The sequence below is a fragment of the Leopardus geoffroyi genome, chromosome E3, assembly GCF_018350155.1.
Source record: "Leopardus geoffroyi isolate Oge1 chromosome E3, O.geoffroyi_Oge1_pat1.0, whole genome shotgun sequence".
Classification (NCBI taxonomy): domain Eukaryota; kingdom Metazoa; phylum Chordata; class Mammalia; order Carnivora; family Felidae; genus Leopardus; species Leopardus geoffroyi.
The window spans coordinates 23,678,000-23,696,217 of record NC_059340.1 but is presented as its reverse complement, the minus strand read 5'-3'; the positions used below and the strand labels follow the sequence as shown (position 1 = coordinate 23,696,217).

Below are 18,218 nucleotides of genomic sequence, written 5' to 3'. Positions count from 1 at the left end.
TCCAAGTAGCAAGTGCTGACAGGGGATGAGAAACATGGCTAAGACCAGACCAAATCAAGACTGAATTCCAGAGGGTTCTAAATGAGATACACCCAACCCACCCAGAGAGAGGTGATCTCCCAAGTGACCTGGGTGGAGATGCCTGAGACCCAGGTCTACAAAAAGGAAAACCAAAACCTTCACTTGGGAGAACGCAGGAGCATGCCTCAGAAAGAGAAAAGGGACACTGAGGGTGGGGAACAGGCCTAAGCCACATCCTGCAGAGTTACAGTGGCCTAGAATCACTCCCTGGGCATACAGAAACATGTGGTCCAGGGCCCAGGGCTTTATTTGCCTTTGGCTTTTTCCGGGAAGACTGACAGAGGACAGAAAGGTGTACAGGGAGATCTAATTACTCAAATTTTTAAAAATAATCTTTCAAATTCTATGGAGACAAAATGATCCTTAAATATCTGCAGAACTATTAAATCTATGTATTTCACGACATGCAAATACTTTCAGGCATAATGAAGCTTCCTGAATAATCAATCAGTGTACTACATGGTTAAACTCTTTAGAGAACCTAAAGCAAAACTTTACTATTCAAAATTAGAGAGGTTTGTAAGTGCTGCACTTCGGTTTTAGGGCATGTGGTTCACACGTGTCCTGGATTAGGAAAGGTTTCCCTGCCCTAACCCTAAATCATCATGCTGTGCTTTAGAAAACAAGATCTCCTCTATGACCTCCATTTAATAGTTTCCAGGAAAAATGATGGCTGGTGAGGTACTCATATAAACTGAAACCCCCGCTCACTGAAAATGCACTCAATTCATAATGAATAAGCATTTCAACAGTCAGGCATAGAACACACACGCACTAGACTTTTAAATTCCATTTCATGATGGTGATCTTTGGTGCCCCCAAGTGGTCATAAGTAATGTGACATCCTCAACAGGGAGTCCTGTCCCAAGGGGAGGTAAAGACCGTGGAGAAAATTTTATCAGAACAAGACAGTTAAAAAGGAGGTTATCCGGGCACAAGAGAGGGCACAGAAAAGAATGGCTCCTTCACTGGAATTAAGCGAGACTGTGAGTTCTTGCTCGGCCCCATGGCCGAGGACAATCTGCCTCTTGGAAAAGTGGGAATAATAATCCCCAACTGTGAAAATTAAATTAAGCATAGATGTGATTTTTTTGTTTTAAAATTTTACATATAGAGTATCTATATCCTTCTGTTAACTTGCTTGTTTTCATTTAACACTACGGTTCTAAAGAGTTTTGTAGAGATCAGTGTGGTACAAAGATAATTTCTGCTTAATTTTCAAGGCTAGTCAATACCAAAAAGATACATGTTGGTAAGGGGGAGAAAGAGGAATATGGCTTAAAGAGGGCATCATGTAATAAATTTATTATATTGTTACATTTTCCACTTTTCTCTTAATTCCAACTGTATACTATATAATCAACTGCTGTTCCAGAAATAAAACGTTTTAAACATAAAAATATAAATTTTGCTTTTTAAAAGTGCATACACCTGGAATAATAAAACATACAAATAAATAACAGAAGTCAGTGACACATCTCATGCACTTGTTCTAAAATAATTTAAAATGACACACTTTTCTTCGGCCTCAAGGAAAGACATCCTGCCTTCCATTATTACCGTACAACAAAACAAGAAAATCATACAGAAATCACTACGAATGGTGCATGAACAGTACCAAAGCATTGCGTGTACAGTGACAGGACATGCAGCTTGTGAGACAACTACACAAATTCCAGTGTGACACTGAGGAGTTCAATGAAGAAACGATTTTGGTAATGGGGCTTGAATTCGATTTTAACCAGTGGTGAGAGGCACAGTTGGTGAGCAAACCGATAGGGAACATAAACACATATCCGAAAGGCCTACAGAAGAGAACCTGAGCTTCAGAAAACACTGGATCTGCCTTCCCCTTTGATGTCATGACACCACACCACTTAGAATAGCACCTAGGAAACCATACTGCCTTTTCACCGTCGCGACAGGGAACTCTGCTTCAAGGGGCTTTTCTAAAGGAGGATTTCCAATTTGGATTTCTACTTAGATCTTCACTCCTTGAAATGTTGAAAACACCAGGTAAATTGTGTGTGTGTGTGTGTTTTTTTTTTTTTTTTGGTAGGCAGCATAATGCTCAACAGGATGAAACCACCTGAAAAAGCATAGCAGACTACTTTGAAGATGTTGTAAGTGCAGCTCACCACAGATCAAAAGTAAATTTCATTTGCCTCCATAGGTAACATTATTGCCACATTTTTAGATGAGTATTATTTGATTTTTTTTTTTAATTACAAGAATAAATACTGGGGGTTAATAAAAAAAAAAAAAAAAGACTCCAAACAAAATGCTTTACAGTCATTTTAAAAGTAAAATCACTTCTGAAACTACCCTGTGGAGAAGTAGAGAATGAGCTAACTAGGAAACTAGGTGGCAGCCTGGAGTCGGCTATTTGTAATTACTACAGAAACAATTGTTCCATCAAAATCAGGACAGGTTCTCCAAGCCACTGAAGGCTTCGCTTCAGCATTTTTAAACTCAGGATGACTTCCCTACTCCCCTGTGGGTCTGGTCCTGTGGTGGCATCCAGGGAAAAGGCTCTGGAAAAGATGCACACCCCACAGGGAACTCTGTCTCATCTAGCAAACTAAAGACCACCAAATCCCACCAGAGTGGCAAAAGTGCTGGGCTGCCCACAAAATGCTCCAAGCTCCCAAACAGGGCCTCAAATCAGAAAGACTCCCTTATTTCAAACAGGATGTTAATATCAGTAACTCTCAATCTTTTTTTCCTTTCTTCTCCAACGAAACAGAGGAGTCTGAGTCACTCCTGAGTGCTTCACATGGCAGTGATTCTCACCATAGGGATGGTGTAAGCACAGTGGTTCTCAGTTCTGACTACATATCAGAAACCCCCAAGAGCTTTAAAATGTACGGCAATTTCTGGGACCTGCCCCTATACTAATTAGATCAAAAGCTTGGGAGTGGGACCCAAGCATTTTTAAAAGTTCTCTAGATGATTCTAGTGAATGCTGGGTATCAGAATCTCAGACAAGTCATTCAGAAGAGGCTTAACAGAATCTTGGGGAAAGTACACGTATGAGACTCAAAAAGCCTCCCGAGCCTGCAATGGATCTCCCTTCCCTCCAAAATTGGGAAACACCAGTTTTTAAATGAATGTGAGATGGATCTAGAACCTAATCCACTGTAGACTGCTACCCTAAGTTCCATGAGCTTATTCTTATTGTGACCAGTGGCTGCGAAGCTCCACAGCTTTCCAAAACAGCTCTAAGTCTCTACAAAAGCATTTTAAAATTGTTAGCACTATTAGAAGCCACATTCTCTCCTTGTGACCACGATAGAACCCTAGAAGATATAAAAAATTAAAATCTATAGAAAATGGCAGGTTATTTTTAGAACAAAATACTTTAGGAAAGTCTTCAGGCTAAATACAGTATATAAACCCGTGTGTGTTCACATATCCAATTCCACTCGTGCTTGCAAAATACGTATTTTCATACAATCTTGCCAACGATAAAAAAAAATCAGCAAAGAGAAACATGTGCAAAGCAAAACAAGAAAACACATTCATGCTCTTCTCTATTGATGATTAAGCCACATGTAAAAAATTACAAATTCAAAAATAGAGCTCCATAATCCAAGAATCGCCTTTTGTAAAATTCACATTTAGTGTACCCCACATTTTGTATTCGTTGTTTGCATAGGTGGTAAGAACATGCTTTCTGGGTTAGATGGAGGCCATGCAAAATTGTTTTCATTACTTGGGGTGGGGGGTGCGGAAATGACCGGTCACGCTCAAATTGCAGCTGCAAAACAAACACTTGGAGAGTTGATCAAAAGGCAGTGTGAAACACTAAGTGTTCATTTAAATAAAAGCATAGGATTTCCCCCCAAAAGATGTAGTCAGGTTTAACAATTATGTACCCTTTATGAAAGTAAAGACGGACAGTCTGTGCAGGAACAGCTACTTTCTGTTTATGATATGGGCACTGTTTTGTCAGCAAGTTTTGCTCCTCTCAATTCCAAATAATACAAGTTCAACATGCCTCACAGAATATGTGTTTTATTGAAACTGTGCTTATGATTTGCATACTATCTCAAAAATCCAACCCAGAAACGCTAATTATCATAGCATCCAATAATTCTAATAACCTACATAGGAAACAATAACGTCAGCTGTTCAGTAATTTGTCAGAATGAAATGTAACATCAGATGTCAATCTATTTTTAAAAACATGTTTATTTGAAATAAGTGAGCTTTGTTCACAGCTCTTCTCTGTTCCATTTTTCCTAAAGGCTGCCACTACTGCTTCCTTTACATACTGTTCCTACTTTTTAGCATGATAGCTATTTAGAGGGATGGCAATTTGTCCCCCACCCCCCAATCCCCACATCTATTTTAAACAAATGTGGATGACCAAATTCTAATGGAAAGTGATTCTGTAATGGATTTTCAACCGCTAACTCGTAGAGACAGCTCAGTCTGAAAAAGTGGATGTAAGAGTAAAATGTCTCTGAAGATGAAGAAGGGCACTTTTGGTTTCCAGAACAGGAGAGACTTGCTCAAGAGGACCACAGGCCTTGTCCGGTTCACCAGAATCCACCTGATCTTTTTGTTCGGGGGACCGTCACTCCATCTAGGGCCTCACCGGCATCCCCTGGTTCATCGGCTGTGCTCCCAGGGCTCCTCAGCTACAGCAAATTCCTGAAGCTTTCAGCTTGCCTTTATGAGCAAAGCAGGCCCTCAACGAATGTTTGCAGAATGAATGAATGAGAGAGGAAAGAATGATTGCAAGAGTTTAGGACAGCCTCACAGATAATTACAATGTTTTACCAGACCACAAATACACCCACATCAATTTCTACTGGTCCAGCGAGGTATGACTTACTTTCAGTTAGGCTGCTTTTAGGATGGGAAAATACAAGGGCTGGGAGATGATCTTGAGATGACGTGACCTTAGCAGTTTCTTTGTGCTTCCACGTTATATAAGAGATTACAAAGGCAAGGTGTAGGGCTGTCTTAAGGAATGGAATAGCCTCAGTGCACTGCATGTTTACAGGAAAAGAAATCAAAAATAAAGTTTTTTAAAAGCAAACAAACATTACAGAGTAACACTACTGTCAGGGATTATTCTGTGTCCACCAGGAAATGACTGCTCTAGTCAGGCCCACTCAGTTGTCAACCAGAAACCTAGGCCCACCATCCTCAACAGATGATTTTTAACCCCAAAGCAGATGTGCTTCTGTGCCAAATGCTACCAGGAAAATAAAAAGGAAAGCAAACACCAAGTCCCTAACCTACCAAACAACTGAATTGAATCAAGTAATAATTTTCCCATAAGATATTTCACACCTCAAAGAACACCTCCAAACTTCTGGGCAAATCTCCTTTTCTGTGTCTTAAAGGTTATACCTAGTAGTTGGGGATGAGATTTTCATTGTTTAGCAAGCACAGGAAGAATAGCTTAAAGTTACCTTGACAATACCACAGTACTTTTTCATTTAAATCTGGAAGAAGGACTAAACTCCATAGACATATAATTTACTGATACTGAAATTTTATTTCTAGATACCATAGAAAATTAAAGAAATTTGTAGAGGTGTTTTTTTGGAGTGTGTGTGTGTGTGTGTGTGCTTAAGACACTAGACATAATGGGAAATCCATTCCTGGAGGATACAAGAATAAAAATATTTGCCACGTGAAAATTAAACCAGATTCTATTAATGCTTAACTGATAACAGCCTCAGGAAAAGGTGTTATTAAAACCCTCTGTGTAGTCAAACTTTAATTCTAAGACTGTTTCAGAGCTTCAGGTAGGAGATTTCAAATGAGATTTACCTATTAAAAGAAAAAGGCTCAAATCAAACTCCTGCTACCGACGATCCCATTATTGGTGCGTCCTTTCCAGGAAATAAAAGCAACACAGAAAAACCAGCGGTGGCAAAACATTCGCAGGGCTGTTGGTGTGCTGTTGGCAGCAATAACACCACTGCAGGCAGCCAGTCAGCGGCAGTTACACTATGACAGAGGAGAGGGATGCTGCTTTAGGAACCCACAGCCACCTGCGCAGTGAAACAGGGACACCCGGTGCAGGGGCGAGTACAGGACTGAGTGCACTGGGCAACAGGCTCACGTTCGATGAGATTCACAGAGCACAAGGTAACTTTCACAAGGCTGAGTATCTAAGTCTTAAATATTGCAAGGGTCTAAAATTCCAGCTACCCTCAACATAAAATGGCCTCCAGACTTGCAAGTTACCTGCTAATGCTCAAATAGCAGCAAAATAAAGTTAAGAAACCTACTGGAAATATTTCCCAAGAGGTATTTATGGGGAGAAAACAAAACAAAAGGCAGTGCAGAATTCATAGCTGTGCATGTGTATGTGCTCTAATTACTTCACACACAGCAATACTGAAAAGGGAGATTATAAATGGATCTGTGCACCAAGAATTCAGGAAGAACTGGAAAGTTTATGATTTTTTTTTAAAAGTTAATATTTAAAAGCATATAAACTTAGCATGCTGTATCTCATGGCAAAGTGACAAATGCTATTCAAAGAGAATCAGGACCATGGCTCTCCTGACATTAAAAAAAAAAAGAAAAATAGAAAAATGGAAAAAAAAAAAAAAAAGGCTAAGAATTTCCAGGATACCTCCAGAAAGCTTGAAGAACTATGATCTTGCTTATCTGTGAGATTTCTGTGAGGTTCCCTTGTTTTCTCACTGACAATGCCAGACGGAACATGCTCCAATCCTGCTTGTGAGTTCTGGGTAAGAGATGAAATCTTAACCACTAAGAAAAAATAAATGACTTACTGAAAAGCAGTCTGTAACTTTGCCAGGCAGATCAGAAGCACACAAGTAATACTTTGTCACACATCACTCCAACACACCATCAACTGACTTTTGGCATCAGGCAACATCTTTCCTCTCCCCAAGGTATAAGAAATGTGGGCATGTGCACCCAGGGCAGCATGGAGCTGTTGGCTTCTAACACAAGGAACAAGCAACACCAGAGAAGGGAAATGGTACAAATTCATGCATCCGGTTCAGAATCCTTTTTTTTTTTTTCCAGGCATCTTTCAAAGGTGTTAACTGCTCTACTACATTTCAAAATCCCAATGGCCTTAGCTAGCAAATTTAGAAGGAAAACAAAATTAACTAGTGACTGGCTTTCTGGCCGTCCAACTTGCCACCCCTTAGGACATCTCCAAAGAACCAAGATAGCGTGTAGTACACACATCTTTGCAGTTATGAAGGACTTCATTTCTATCTCCAGAAACTTCTATCTGTGGCAGTTGGAGAAAGGACAGTCACCCACAGGCCACCTTCTTGGTTAACCCTCTTGCTGATGCGCATCCACCCTAGACTAGCTGAGTATATACCTGAGAAACATTAGTGTTAAAATATTGCCCTTCACAGAGACTGGTAGATGGGGCCAAAGTGCACAAAGCCACAGTCTTCTCTCGGTTTGTTTGTTAGTGTCACAGTTTTTAGAGCTCCTGGTGCCACATGACAATCAGCTGTGAGGACAAATCCTGCTCAGATGAAACCCAAGTCAAATAACCGATCCCTCTACAGCACACACTAATGACAGCTTAACTGGTTCACAGGTTTCCAAACCCTAGTGTCCAACGAAAGTCATTAGAGTTCTCTAGAAAGAAATATGTACAATTGCTAAAGGGACCGCCCAGGGTCTCGTCTACAATGATTCCAGTTAGCTTGGTATCAATACTTTGCCTATGGCTGTTATTTGGTTCAATGGCAGAATAAGGCGACGCTTTTAACAATTTGCAGTTGAATTCTACACACGCACATACACACACATAAACACACACGCACACACACTCGCACGTCAGGCACGTGACCTAAAACATATAAAACAAAAGCATAGAGGGCTTTGGTGGGGGGAAGGGGTTCTAAATAAATAAACATCTTTACAGATAAAACACTTGGATTGCAGAAACATCACTGAGGTTTTTGAGAAGGCCGTGCAGAGGTTTGCATGCTAGAAGATAACTTTTTTGAGGATTTCTCAGCAGACTGCCTGCCACCAGGAGATGAGGGCACTCCAGAATCTAGCTGGGAAGACTTAGATTTGCGAGCAGACAGCAGGGAATGTTTAGCGGAAGCAGGGTCCTTGGAGACAAGCTGCTCTTTTCCAACTACACTTGCATTTGGCTGCTGGGAACCTGCAGGCTGATAGCCTTTCTCTGCCTTGTCATCCACGGCATTCTTACTGGCCAACTTGGCAGAGCTACTGCCGGCCTTCTTGGAGAGCAAGGTTGTTTTGCCAAGGTCAGTTGACCGCCGGGTTTCCTTCTGTCTCAAGGCTGACTTGAAGAAGGATAGCCCCTTGTCCTCTGACTTGCTGTCCCTCTTCAGACCAGCCTTCATGCTTGTGTTGGGGGAGCGCAGACTGGCCATAGAGGAGCTCCTGACGTGCTTTCCGTCTCCTCGGCCCTCCCCTACCCTGGCTTGGCTCACCCGAGGGGAGTTGGGTTTGGAGCTGGAGGTGACGCTGGCTCTGTCGGAAGCCAGGCTCTGTCTGGAGCCCTCTCTACTCAAGCTCCTGTCTGAAGTCCTGCTCTTCCCAGGAGGGAAGGGGCCCCTTGCAGCCGGGCCGGGGGCTTTTTTGGCAGATGCGGAGGAAGGAGTGTAGGCGAGGGAGGAAGAGGACTTCTGCCTCTGGGGCGAAGGAGATGACACGGAGTCTTGGGATTTGGGGGAGGACTCCTTTCTAGGCTGGGCAGGGCCAGGGGAGGAATGCCGTCCACTGGCTCTGGAAGAAGAATCTGCTTTGCTTCGGGAGCGGGAGGGCTTTATAGAAACTTTTACAGGAACAGGAGAAGAAGGGGATGTACTTGAAAGAGATGATTCCTGGCTTGCCAAGACTGGTCTCCCCTTCCGCAAGCTTCTATCTGGCTCAGAAGCGCCTTTGGAGCTGGGAGAGCTCTTGGCTGTGCTCTCTGGTTTCTTTGCAAGGGAGCCTGGGTGGCTCGTGGGTTTCACCTCTTTGACTGGAGAGCTGTCTACAGAATCGCTCTGATCCACATAAGCAATCTGGTTATTATTATCAAAAGGATCGGAGATGGGGGGCACGCAATCCCCTTGTGCTGAGTTTTTGCTCTGTGTGTCTAAAACACCGGAGTTCAATTTGTGGGTGTCTGATTCATCTCTAAACACGCCTTCCATGACAGCCAGAGGGGCCCGACCCACAGCCTTGTGCTCACGTCGGCCGTGACTATCACTTGGTTCCTGGAAACTGCTAGAAAGGTTCCTCAAGCTGCCAAAGCAAGAGATGGAGACCTTATCATCCACTGCCTCCCCGATCTTCTCCAAGGTGGAGGCAGAGGTGTGGATCGGAGAGTCTCCTGAGAACCGGGAAGGAGAATTGGAGCGCATCTGCAGCTTAGCAGACAGGGACCAAGAAGGTCTAATGCAATTGTCGTTAACGGCCAAGGGGCTGGTGACAGAAGATCTGGATGACAAGCTCTGACGCTGGACGCTTCTCACAAATGGTCGAGTTGAGAAACCTCCTGAATGCAGCAGAGAGAACAGCATTAAGCTACACCGAAAACATGTCTGAGCAACACCTTAAGATACTGAAGATGGAAGGAAGGCAAGCCTGGTGGAATGACAGGAGCATGACCTTCAGGGCCAGCATGTCTGGGGTCAAGGAGCAGCCACACGACTGCAACTTCTCGGAGTTCAGGCCCCTATCCATAAAATAGGGACATTCCAACTCAGGGATCGGCAAACTATCGATCTTCTTTCTGTATGTCGGGGGTCAGGAGACCTCCCTTGGAAAGGCCCAGTTAACACTCTAGGTTTTGTGGGCCAACCACTCAACTCTGCCACTGCAGCACAAAAGCAACCAGAGAAGACACATAAACAAATGGGAGTGGCTGTGTTCCAATAAAACCTTATTTACAAATAAAGGCAGAGCTCATACTTGGCCCATAGGCTGTTGCTTGCTGATCCCTGCTCTAACTCACAGGACTACTGTTAAGAACTAAATAAAATCCTGAAAGTCCTGTGCCCACGTGGCACTCCACACATGCACAGTAAGTGTGAGCTACTGACCCAGCTAAGGACATCCAGAGCCCGAGCCCACAGAAGTGAAGTCTCTGCCCGAGATTACACAAAATTAGAGGCAGAGCTAATACCAGAAACACAAATCCTTGCCCCCAACTCAATGCCACATGCAGCTTGGCCTGTCATTATTGAGTATAACAGCAGATCGGTGAAAAAGAACAGAGACGATACACTCCTATCCTGACTTCAAACTTCTAGAGATGACAATCATAATTAGAACAATACACTCGTATCCTGAGTGATTTCAAACTTCCGAAGAAAATGTTCACAATTAGAACTACATACTTGTATTCTGAGTGCCTTAAAACTTCCTTCCAAAGAAAAGATTCTAAATTAACTTCCATACACACTTGGTACTGTGGCTGCAGTATTTATAAAGCTCTGTCCAGATAAGATCCTCGGAGACAGGCTCTGTTCTGTGGGCACCCCCTGGCACCACTGTGATGATGATGCTTAAGAGGATACTGATCTCACCAACTACACTGTCTAAAAACAGACCAGGGACAAACCAGCTTACTGTTAAAACAACAGTGAATTCTAAGTTTAAAAAGCTGTGTTGAGAAAAACCTCTACCTGAAAAAGCAAAGACTCAGTGGTCGGATTTTCATAAAGTATCAGGAGCTTGTTAGCAATTCTTGCCCAGTACTCTTGTGATTTTACAAAGCAAAAGGCAACAAGCCAGAAAAGCAAGCGGGCCTGGAGCTACAATGAGGCAGACCTCCCTGGCCTGGCGGCCCCCGTCCACCCTCCTGCAGTTTTCCTTCACTTCATGGTCTCACAATTACCCATCACTAGATGCAGATTACAGCAACCGACATGCTGGCTGCAGGCTTGGGAGATGAGTCACTGTCCTCATTAGAGAAGCTGAGCTCACTCTCACCTCCTCCAGCCTCAATGCAAGGGCTGCCTGATCCTTCCCGCACCACCTGGGGTTCCTGTCAGAACTGAGGGCTGCCATTACTCAAGCGTAAGTGAAGGTAAAAAACAAAACAAAACAAAACAAAAAAAACAAACCCAAAAACAAAAAAACAAAAAAACCCCATGGTTCTATTTGTATTGTGTTTCCCCAAGTATCCGTACTGTGACCATCTTCAGAATTCTTTCATGCAGAGTCAAGAGTTTCTGTTCTAGATGCTTCTGCACTTAAAAGAACATGCCACAAATTCCTGTAAAGGAAACGGCAGTGGAAAGGGGAAAAGCTGAGAGCCGGGAAGCCCCCACACTGGGCGAGCACAGCAACTCCTCGCCAGGTGGCCCTGGGCAAAGCACCGAGCACTTTGGAAAGCGCTCTGAAAGAAATGTATCCCTTATTGTAGAGTTAAAGCTCCAGCCTCCACACTAAGCCTTAGAAGTAGAAAATAATGAAGTACAAGGAGAAACTCATCCTAGAGCTCACAGAGGAAAAGCGAATAACCAGGTTTATATAAAATGGTACTTATGACCGTACAGCCACACAGCCCTTTTACCTTCTCCGACAATCTTCTTGGGGCCTAGCTCCTAAGCGTGAGGGACCCTGTGCCGTGTCCGTGAGATGCCACTTTGGAAATCTGTCACAAAACCCATACCCACCATCGTCTTCACTCCTCTCTCCGGTCATCTCCACCGACTCGGATAATGAGGCCAGAGAGGTGCGTCTGGAGGACGCTGCGGAGGTCACGCTGGCTTGCTTGCTCCCCGGGAGCCGGCTCACCCAGTGTTCACACAAGGAGGAGCTGGTGGAGCCTGCAGTAAAGGAAGCAGGCACTGGGGTCAGGCTGGAGTCCCAGGCTGGCTCCCTGGCACACACTCGTGTGAAGGGGCAGCGCCTGAGCTGGGGTGGCCTGTGTCAGTCTTACCTCCCAGACCCCTGCTTGAATATCCCATCAAGATGAAAAGAAGGAGGGCAGACCAGCTCATGTTTATAGTAATAAAATGCAAGTATTGGCATGGACACTTCATAATGCAAAGTGCAAATCTTAAGTGCTGGCAACAGAATCATCTATACTCATTCTGCAAATAGTTATTAAGCACCTATTGCCAGGCACCGTTCTAAGTACACACAGTAAAAATTCTGACACAGAGCAAATAAAAGTGGCAGTGCACCGTTATTTCTTAGCTTGCTTTGTGGAATTGTTAAGTCGTTTTCACAATATTAACATACAAACACATAACATGCACACACCTAGGCTGTATGTCATCTGTACTGTCCATTCCAGGGATACCCTTAAATTCCAGAGCAACATAAACTGCTCTTGAAACTGAGAACAAGACTCAAGTAGACCTCAAGAGGGTGTAATCTCCAAGCATATCTCAGAATCTGGAAAGCACTGAGGGAAGGCACTAGAGCACTGGAGTTCTCACTCTCTCAACAGGGTGAGCAGCTACTGAGGGGTGGGTGCACTGAGTGGGGCTTCACTCCAGCAGGGGTTCACTCGGTTCAGCGGTTCCTCTTCTCAGCGGCTTCAAACCAATCCCTCACAAGCTTCAAGGAGATTCAGGGTGAATACTCTCTAACATGATCCGATGTTACCATGTCTCCGTTGTCGGTCACAGTCTCTTAGACACTGCGTTAAGGAGCGTGCGTCACCTTGTCTGGACCGCGTGGCTGCATCCAGACTAAACCCCATCCAGCTAAATCCAGCCCACCTATCATTACTATAGCCTTCAACTCTTCCAACCGAACAGGCCGACCTCATCGGGAAAAAGAACGATTTCTAATGGTGCTTTTACTTTGTCTAAAAGGCTCTAACGTACATTTATGTAATCTGATGCATGCAATGACCCCATGAGGCAGATATTATTAGTACACCCACATTACAGATGCTTAAATATGTGGCTTGGATGTGACGTGCTTCCAGATGATGCGACCGAAACATGGCAAAGCCAGGTCTCATTCCCTCTTGCTTTTAGTGTGGCAGCCATACCGCTTTTTCATTCATTCGTTCCACAAGCAAACATGGCAAGCTCACTCTGAGACTGGCGCTACCCACTTCTGTGGGAACTCTGCTGGTTCGCACATTCCACCCCCATTTCCTTGACTGCAGTCATTTTGGTTTCCAGGTTAAACTCAAATGTGAGAATTTATCTGATCAACACAACAGACTCATGAGACCTTGTGGAGAAGTTCTCTGGACCATTACAATCTTCTGCTCTAGGAAGAAGCTGCTGAAGAATGGCTGGCCTTACCTGCCACTGAGCTGTTGGCCGACCATGATGGAATAGCTGTCCGCCTCTGGTAGAAAAGGATGTACGCTGTCTGTGTGCAGACCTCATCTTCTGACAGCTGCTGCACGTCACTGTCATCGAAGCAGTACCAGAGGCCGTCCACAGAGTTCTTACAGTAGGCTGCCAAAAAGAGCCCGCCATCAGTACCAGGGGAGGGGGCACCGGCCGCTCCACTCTGCCCACAGACCAGCTCTTTGGCTCATCTAATTCATTCAAGAGCTTTTTAAGGTCGCACGTAGTTACACACAAAGTGGTAAAAAATCCAAATTGGGTTGTGAGCTCAGGCAAAATGTTTCAAGACATTCCAAACTATTCCAAATGTACAAAATTCTACTTAATCTTAGAAAGCCCAACGTACTTATTTACTTGAGGCAGTGGGTCTCAACCTGAGACGATTTTGCGCCGCTAGGGACATCCGGCAACAAATGGAGACATTCTTGATTGTCACAACTAGGGGACAGGGTAGTACTGGCACTGAGTGAGTGGAGATCAAGGATGCTGCAAAACATTCCACAATGCACAGGACAGTCCCCACAGCAAGAATTATCCAGCCAAACTATCAAGAGTGCTGAAGCTGGAAAACCCTGATTTAAGTATGTTGTAACATTTCAGTGTTTATTAGATAGAAAATAGGACTAGAAATAATGATACTAATAATAGCAGCAGCTAGTGCTTATTATGTGCCAAATACCTCAATTAATCCCATGAGATTTATTCTGTTGTTCCCATTTTACAGAGGTTCAAAAAGATTAACCAGCTTGCCCAAAGGTCAAGCAGCTGGTGAAGGACAGGGCCCAGCTCATTTCAGGTGTATCTAGTCCCTGAGTTTGCACTTAAACCCTATCCCACCCTGCTTCCCTCAGGGGTAGTATGAACAACGTAATGCCCAGTGGAAGCACCCTGGCAAACTAAGAACACTTGAGCTCAGGAATGCATGTGTGTTTTTCTCCAGTTCAAATTCTAACCCTGAAATAGAAATTAAGAACATTCAAGTACCAGCAAAAGACAAGAACTTAGTGTTTGTGAAGCCACGTGATCTTGTAAAGATATGTCAAGGGGTGTGATAAAATTGATTCAGAGGAGTACCTTATCACACTTCCTAAAAATACCCACTTATTGGGTGATAATAAATGAGGGCTAGAATATTTATATGAATGCCTGAGGGGCAGGGCACACAGGGTCCCATGAGGCACCAGGAGTGACTCCCTCGACAGGCCACAACGACATTTGTAAAGTATGGAGCCTTAAGAGATAAAGGGGATACAGGCGAGGATGGGTTATAACCAGACAGGTCCCAAAAAAGAGCAGAATAAGAATCTGTGATCATGGGGAAGGAAGCCATGTACAGCCATGGACTCCTGGGACCAGAAAGGGGAGAGAAATAGAGACAGAAGCAGCACGGGGAGCTGGTAAAACAGCAACTCGTCAGTGGGCAGGTCAGGCCTAACGTATAAACGACCCAGCTGGGGAGATGGCGGCTGTTCTGGAGTGGGACATGCCCCCGAGACAAGGTGACAGAGCAGCCCTGCACTAGCATCAGTAGGCTTCTCTCCAGGACAGTCTGTTCCCAGTCACAGCACGGCAACTAAGGCAGCCCAGGAACACATTAATGGTTTAACAATGTATTTACTAGATAACTCACTTTTCTTTCTGGAACTAGCTTCTCAAATGTTTTCTAGACAAGTATTATTCAAACTGTGGTTTGCAGACTGGTCCCAGTCCACAACAAGCTAAGCACTCAAACTGAGATAAGCATTTAAAAACTTTCATAGCAACTGGACACTGCCGGGATATTTTTACTGTATTTTTACGTAAGTAATGAGTCGTGAAAAATTGGAAATTTTAAAAAAGAACAAGGCAGGTTCTGCCTCATAGAAGTTTGATCTAGAATCCATACACAAGTTAGCTATACACGTACCAGTTGATTATATCTAGAACTAGTGCAAAATAAAATCCCAAATAGGGGCGCCTGGGTGGCTCAGGCAGTTAAGTGTCCAACTCTTGATTTCGGTTCAGGTCACAATCTCATGCTTCATGGGATTGAGCCCCACGTCGGGCTCTGTATGGACAGTATGGAACCTGCTTGGGATTCTCTCTCTCTCTCTCTCTCTCTCTCTCTCTCTCTCTCTGCCCCTCCCCTGCTCAAGCCCTCTCTCTCTCTCAAAATAAATAAACTTAAAAAAAAAAATCCAAACAAGGACTTAAAAACAAGGTATCTCGAATTCAACAACACTAGGGTATTTAAAATGTTCTCTAAACTAAAACCCTAAACATTTTATATACTGGAAAAGCAGTGGTATGGCCTAAGCATCACAAAGGGGGAAATAATGCAGAAAGAGCCTAAGCTTTTCCTAGGTAACACAGGCCCTGAGAGGCAGGCATGAGCGGTTCCAGTGCACGGGCGTGGTCACCAAGTTCCAGTAAGATTACCTGCTGTAGGTCACAGAGCTCCGAAGAGGTGTCTAGCCTCTAGCCCACGTTCCTTTCACTAAACTATGCTGCCTCCAAAGTACCTGTGGGTTTTCAGGCATTTTCCAAAGTCTTCTCTATATAAAGATTAACATGAGGGGTGTTGTTGGTTGAGTGTCCGACTCTTGATTTCAGCTCAGGTCATGATCCCAGGGTCGTAGGATCAAGCCCTGCCTTGGGTTCTGCATGGAGTGCGGAGCCTGCTTACAATTCTCTCTCCCTCTGCCCCAGCTCATGCCTCACTTTTTTTTTTTTTTTTTAAAGAGTAACATGATAGGTTAATATCCAGCACTGTCCCATTTTTCTCAACAATTTCTTGCTAGAAACTGCACTGCTTTCCTGAGAAACAATATTATAAATGGAAGACACATTCTTTACCAAAGCTGAAGCTGGACGAACACCAACCAGGGATGCTGGCAAAGGTGTTACCACACCAGCTAACCAGTGAAATTAAACCATTTCTAAGCCCCTTTCCATCTGAAGAGTCCCTGGGCATGTAATTCTATGACTCAGTATCAAAGAACATAGATATGACTGGTAACACCCCAAAGGCAAACATCCAATTAGACACACGACATTTATTATACAAATGGGTCCCATCAAATATAAATACAAAATATGCAAGACCAAAATATAGTCTCACCAGATTTTAAATTTGGTTTAAGCCAAAATACTAGGTAAGATATATCTAAACGTTTAATTAATATTAACTCTGTCTTCTGGAGACTTATACTTCTCAATCTCATTCGTTCTTCTCCTTGAGCGTGCTTCTAGAGCAAGCAGAGGCAAAGCAAACCGCTCCACTATGAGACACGCTCCAAGCTGGGACCATTCCTCTCACATCCCCAAAATATAAGATTACTGTATCCAGTCACCTTCCCTGTCTCCTGCATCCCGTGGGGAAAGCAGGTTGAGAGAATGTGCCAGCAAAGGGGTTCGGGAGCCCAACAGGGAGGTCTCAGGGTTGACTGCTAGGGAACTCCACACAGTTGAAAAACCAGCTGGTAGAGCCAGACTTCCTCTACCCCCACCCCCGACCTTTATGAAGCACTGGTACCCTAGAATCTTGTAGCATGAAGCACTGAGTTCATGAAGAAAGGAAGTGCCTGCAAGTATACATGTCAAATGTGTTGAGTGTGAGGGAAGCAAAACTCCGAGTCCTGGCCGCCCACCCCCACAGATGGCCAGACTAACAGCAGTGCCCTCCATGGACTCCCCACACACACGAATGTCCAAGGAAGAGCCCCCACACCTGCGTGCCTCCCCAATGTTCATCACGGATAATTCCAATTCTGAGACTCCATCTCAAGGAAATACAAAACTAGAATGTAAACTAAAAGATGTTCATCAGTGTTATGGTCAAAGTTAGAAAGCAGGAACAGTAGATATGTTCAACAACAGGAAATGGCTATATAAAATTAGAGTTCCACCAACAGAATATCCTGTGGTCCTAAAAAGTAGTGTGTATACAAATTAAGCATAGACAACTGAATACTCCTGTTACAACAGGTAAGTGTGAAGACTGGGATGCAGGGACATACACACACCCCTCGCATCTCACCACACTTCTGATTCTGGAACTTTTTTATTGTCTTCCTGTCAGCAGGTACAGTCCTGAAGTGCAGGCCACTATCCCATCAGCTTCTCCTGTGCCTCCAGTTTGCTCTAACCACCCTCTCCACTGGCCCCCTGCTCTTCCCGCTGTGTACACTTCTGTGCACCACACAACCTATTACACACTACTGATCTGACATATCATGTGGTCCTATATGTCCCTGCTCGATTACACTCTTAGAAGACACAGTTTGAGGCCTATTCATCTCTGATGTGCCTCTGATGTGAACCCAGTGCAAGTTACACGGGAGGTGCCCCATGAATGTTCACCTAAACAGAACATACCAGTACAACCACAAAAGTGTAAAATAATGGCCAAAACGTCCAGAAAAACACTGGAAGAAATGTTACCTACATACAATGGGATAGTATTATTCAGCTTTAAAAATGAAGAAAACTCTGACACGTGCTGTAACATGGGTGGATCTTAAAGACATTACGCTACGTGAAGTAAGCCAGACAAAAAAGGACAAATACTTGCAAGGTTCCACTTATAGAAGGTTCCAAGAGAATCAGATTCATAGAGACAGAACAGTAGTGGCCAGGGGTGGGGGTGGGGGTGGGGGGAGGGTGGGAAAGGCAACAGGGACTTGCTGTTTAACAGAGTTTCAACTTGGGAAGAAGAAAAACGTTCTAGAGATGGATGGTGTTGAGGGCAGCACTACAACATAAATGCACTTAATGCCACTGAACCATACATGTAAAAATGGTGAAAATGGTAAATTTTGATATGTATATTTATCACATTTTTTAAAAATGTTACCAATGGTTATTTTTCAGTGATGAGCCCATGGATGA

At 44.0% G+C, this 18,218-nt stretch overlaps 1 protein-coding gene across 5 annotated transcripts in view; it reads right to left on the bottom strand.

Annotated features, from left to right (window-relative positions):
- Positions 1 to 1,359: 1,359 nt before the first annotated feature.
- USP31 (ubiquitin specific peptidase 31) overlaps positions 1,360 to 18,218 on the bottom strand; it is a 69,171-nt gene continuing 52,312 nt past the window's right edge. For all 5 annotated transcript variants that reach the window (XM_045461869.1, XM_045461870.1, XM_045461872.1 and 2 more), the window contains 3 exons: positions 13,299 to 13,457; positions 11,703 to 11,855; positions 1,360 to 9,574 (listed from right to left, as the gene is read on the bottom strand). In XM_045461869.1, the coding sequence (XP_045317825.1) occupies positions 8,004 to 9,574; positions 11,703 to 11,855; positions 13,299 to 13,457 (1,883 nt within the window). In that variant the 3' untranslated portion in view covers positions 1,360 to 8,003. The remainder of the gene's footprint in view (positions 9,575 to 11,702; positions 11,856 to 13,298; positions 13,458 to 18,218) is intronic.